General features: G+C 47.6%; 1 protein-coding gene across 1 annotated transcript; it reads right to left on the bottom strand.

Moving 5' to 3' along the window:
- Positions 1–660: 660 nt before the first annotated feature.
- On the bottom strand, positions 661–2,265 carry LOC308299994 (epsin-3-like; the record flags this gene model as incomplete). Its single annotated transcript, XM_080743759.1, has 1 exon — positions 661–2,265. One exon carries the CDS (start codon positions 2,263–2,265, stop codon positions 661–663), a length of 1,605 nt encoding a protein of 534 aa, XP_080599885.1.
- Positions 2,266–4,962: the final 2,697 nt, after the last annotated feature.

Below are 4,962 nucleotides of genomic sequence, written 5' to 3'. Positions count from 1 at the left end.
GTAACGCCTGATACTGTGGTGATGTGTCACTGTGACATCACAGGTGATATTGCAGTGATGTCAGATACTCAGAGCAGGGATCTCCATACTGTATATAGGCATAAACAGGTGACATCACAGTGAGTGATGTCAGATACTTAGAGCAGGGCTCTCCATATATGGGCATAAAAGGGATTCTGTTAGGGATATCCATATATGAACCTAAAAGGGATTAATGATGTCAGATACTCAGAGCAGGGATCTCCATATATGGGCATACAAGGGATTCAGTCAGATACTCAGAGCAGGGATCTCCATATATAGGCATAAAAGGGATTCTGTTAGGGACCTCCATATATGGGCATAAAAGGGATTAGTGAAGTCAGATACTCAGAGCAGGGATCTCCATATATAGGCATTAAAGGGATTCAATCAATTACTCAGAGCAGGGATCTCCATATATGGGCATAAAAGGGATTCTTTTAGGGATCTCCATATATGGGCATAAAAGGGATTTGTATCACCGATTATGCCCTGTTAGGAGAACCACACTAATATAATCCATATATGGCCAAGACAGATGGCCAAGACAGATGGCCAAGACAGATGGCACGACCTCGCCCAAAAGATGTATTTTGAGCTGAGGCATTGTGAGTTAGAATGCTATTTCAAGAGTATAAGCTATCGAGGGAAAGGATTCTTGACCGTGCTGTTTAAGCTGAAGTATTTGGGCTGTTCAGTTTGGAATGGATGATTAGTTGCTGAAGGAACTCTCAGGCTCGATAGAAAAGGGTTGTTGTTCTTAGCTGGGGAGTTGGCAGGGGGGTCAGTGGGGGTCTGTGGAAGCTGTTGTGGGAATGGATTTGCCCCCAAAGCAGCTGTGTTAGCGGGGGAGGCACCGGGCTGTTCAGTGAGGAATGGATTGGTGGGTGACGGAGCACTCGGACCTGATAGAAAAGATGTGTTAGCTGGCTGGTTGGTCGGGATCAGTCTGTCCAGGTTGACCAGGTAGGCTGCTGTGGGCCCCAGGAAGGCCTCAGAGATAGGACAGGTACGAGGGCAGGGGGAAGCCTTGCTCTCCCCTCGCCCATTCACATGTATCTGTCCTCTTCCATCTAGAGCTTCACCAAACGAAGTAGGTGCCTTAGCAGCACCTAGAGGTGTTGCTTCTTCTGCTGCGGTGTAGAATGAATCTGCACCCAAAGCAGATGTGCAATTGGGGAAGTCCCATTTCTGGACGGTGAAGTTCAGGTTAGGGGGCCTATTCGAAAGGGCAACCCATGGGCCGGGAGTAGGCTGCGTTCTTTTACGTTGTAGGGCTGGGCTGCTTGAGGTGGGTGGTGCAATCCGGAATGACGCTCTCCTCCTTGTGGTGGTGTTGGAGGGGGCTTCTCCAAATGAGAGCCAGGGGTCTGAACTGGCCAAGTAAGTGGGAGCCTGGGCCTGAGGTTCTGAGGACTCCGCAAAAACATCTACCAGGTCCATAAAGGCAGCACCACCTTTGGTCTCCATCTCTCGTTTGCTGCTCTCCTCAATTGATCTTTGGATCAATACCGTGTCTCCTTGGCAGCGCTGTTGCTCCTGCTGGTGCTCATCCATGCTCAGGCGCAGTGCTATCCGGATCTCCTCATCGTCATCAGGAGAGTTCAGCACTAACATTTCACGGCTCAGGGACAGGGCCAGCTGTAGTTGTAGTTGTTCCTCCTCCCAGTTTTGGGGCAGAGCCTGCTCCAAGTCAGAAGACCCACTGGAGGAGCTGGCTTCCTCCCCATAAAGGGCTACCTTTCTGGGCTGACTTAGAGACTTTGGAGGTGGTATGATGGACCTGGAGCCCAATCCACCTCCTATTGTGCGCACCAGGGCCTTGGTTCTCTCCTGTTTCAACTTGTCCTTGTCACTTAACAGAGTGACCAGCTCATTGACCTTCCTCTGCACAAAGACGCCTTGGTTCCTATACTGGAAGTCCTCCAGCGTCTTGATGATGTAGATGTTCTCCTGACAGTGCTTGGCCACGGACTCGGACCCCGTCTTGATCAAGTAGTCGAGCAGGATCAGTGCCTTGTAAACATGGCGCCAGTTTTTTCCATGGTCACTCAGCCGCTTCCGGATCATGCCCATGATCTCATTGAAGGCCAGCGTGTTGTGGGTAAGGTTGGCAATCTCTGACATAAGCAAGCTCGGTGGACCCCAGGGATCATTTGACGTGGCCTCCCGTACCTTGACCTCAGCCTGTGTGTAATTGTTGACAACGTTCTTTACCCGGCGGCGGAACAATGTGGAAGACATGGCTGCAATGGTAGGTAACAGAAGTTCTTGGACAGATTCCTGATTATGATATATGTCGTCCTGATGATACTCGTCCTGGAGGTTGAGGATCTTGAAGGTAGAGTCTCGAAGAGGTCTGTGTCACAGAGTCGTCCTGGAGATATAGTTGGAGATTCTTGGGAGCGTTGTGCTTTTATCATCCCAGTGATGTCATGATGAGTCATCTCTATCCATATATGGAGTCCCACAGTCAGCATGCCCAAATATGGAGTGTATCATGTCAGACCTTTTACAGTCAGCTCCATATATGGAGTTTCAGTTGTTCAGTTGAACCTGCATGCAAATAGTATCCGGAGAGCAGGATTTTGGATGTCAGTCTGTTGAATCTGTATGCCTGCCTGTCTGCCAGCATTCATACCTGCATGCATTGTAATGTCCATGTCCACTCTGAGTATTTCACCCACTCCTTCATGCAGTGCATGGTTTAAACATGTGATGTGACAGTTCAGTTTCTCTGCCTGTGTGTTGTAGATAAACTCTATGTAGCTGAAATGGCTGCACATCTGACCACATGGAGCTTAAGCCTGATGGAGTCCATGACATTGGACCAACAATAATAACTAGACTAGAAAAGCAGTTCCTGCAGAAACTGCGTGGGCTTGCTGAAAACACGCATAAAGTATATTATGAACAGTAGAAGACGTACACATTCCTCCTCAGACGGACTTTCTCAAGCCCAAGCAGTGGAAGTAGTATATTATGTACATGTCCTATATTATGTCCTACTGTACATAATATACTCCACAGTCTTTGTGCAAAAACTTCACATTTCAAGTTGTTGTCATGGCATCAGGCGCAAACAAACAAATCAGTCAGTTCCATATGGGCACAAAAGGGATAAGTCCATATATGGGTATATACTGATGCCATTATAGGAATCTCCATATATGGGAACAAAAGGGGGCAAGCCCATATCTGGGCATATAGGGATGCCATTAGGAATCTCCATATATGGGCACAAAAGAGGGCATGCCCATAAATGGGCATATACTGATGCCATTAGGAATCTCCATATATGGGCATAAAAGAGACAAAAACGGACACATACAGAGATCTCATATACAGTATGTGCATAAAAGGTTCAAGGACTTACAGATACAGAGATCTCCATATATGGGCATATCAGTCGGATCGGAAGTGCAACGTAGGCGTGAGGGCTGCATAGCTGCCTAAACTCTAGATGTGAGCTCTGTCTGCATCATAGAGTTATTGCGACCGTCAGGGAGCAGTTTACTATGAAAACCTCCACCGGCCGTCCGTCGGTCGGTCGGTCGGTCGGTCGGTCGGTCGGTCGGTCGGTCACACGTCACACGTCACACCTTTGCCCTGCTCATATCTCCGCATCAGTATATAGGCATCATATGACATCACGCCACATCATCAGCTGTGGACTCTGTGATGTCATCGTATCGCATCAGTATATAGGGCTTGTTTGTTTATTGTATGACATCACGCCACATCATCAGCTGTGGACTCTGTGATGTCATCGTATCTCCATATATGGCCATCTCCGTATATGGAGATATAAGTCGTCCATGCCCAAGTATGGGCTGGTGAGGTCAGACTTTGTGTGATGCGTAGGTTATCTCCATATATGGAGATTCAACATTCCAGGCAATGCTCTCTTCCCTGGTGAGAATTGCCCCTTTATATAGGGCTTGTTTGTGTATTGTATGACATCACGCCACATCATCAGCTGTGGACTCTGTGATGTCATCGTATCTCCATATATGGCCATCTCCGTATATGGAGATATAAGTCGTCCATGCCCAAGTATGGGCTGGTGAGGTCAGACTTTGTGTGATGCGTAGGTTATCTCCATATATGGAGATTCAACATTCCAGGTGTAACTATGGCTACCCGTATGACGTGAGAGGTGGAGGTTGTGATATTTGTGGAGATAAGCGACCAACGGTCGCTTATCTCCCGATTAGGGAGTCTTACTGGTAATATATCTAGAGGACAGACTGCATCATAGAGTTATAATATATCTAGAGGACAGACTGCATCATAGAGTTATTGCGACCGTCAGGGAGCAGTTTACTATGAAAACCTCCACCGGCCGTCGGTCGGTCGGTCGGTCGGTCGGTCGGTCGGTCGGTCGGTCGGTTGGTCACACGTCACACGTCACACCTTTGCCCTGCTCATATCTCCGCATCAGTATATAGGGCTTGTTTGTTTATTGTATGACATCACGCCACATCATCAGCTGTGGACTCTGTGATGTCATCGTATCGCATCAGTATATAGGGCTTGTTTGTTTATTGTATGACATCACGCCACATCATCAGCTGTGGACTCTGTGATGTCATCGTATCTCCATATATGGCCATCTCCGTATATGGAGATATAAGTCGTCCATGCCCAAGTATGGGCTGGTGAGGTCAGACTTTGTGTGATGCGTAGGTTATCTCCATATATGGAGATTCAACATTCCAGGCAATGCTCTCTTCCCTGGTGAGAATTGCCCCTTTATATAGGGCTTGTTTGTGTATTGTATGACATCACGCCACATCATCAGCTGTGGACTCTGTGATGTCATCGTATCTCCATATATGGCCATCTCCGTATATGGAGATATAAGTCGTCCATGCCCAAGTATGGGCTGGTGAGGTCAGACTTTGTGTGATGCTTAGGTTATCTCCATATATGGAGATT

Source organism: Nannobrachium achirus (assembly GCF_963921795.1).
Source record: "Nannobrachium achirus genome assembly, chromosome: 15".
Lineage (NCBI taxonomy): Eukaryota > Metazoa > Chordata > Actinopteri > Myctophiformes > Myctophidae > Nannobrachium > Nannobrachium achirus.
This window is presented reverse-complemented; position numbering and strand designations above follow the sequence as displayed.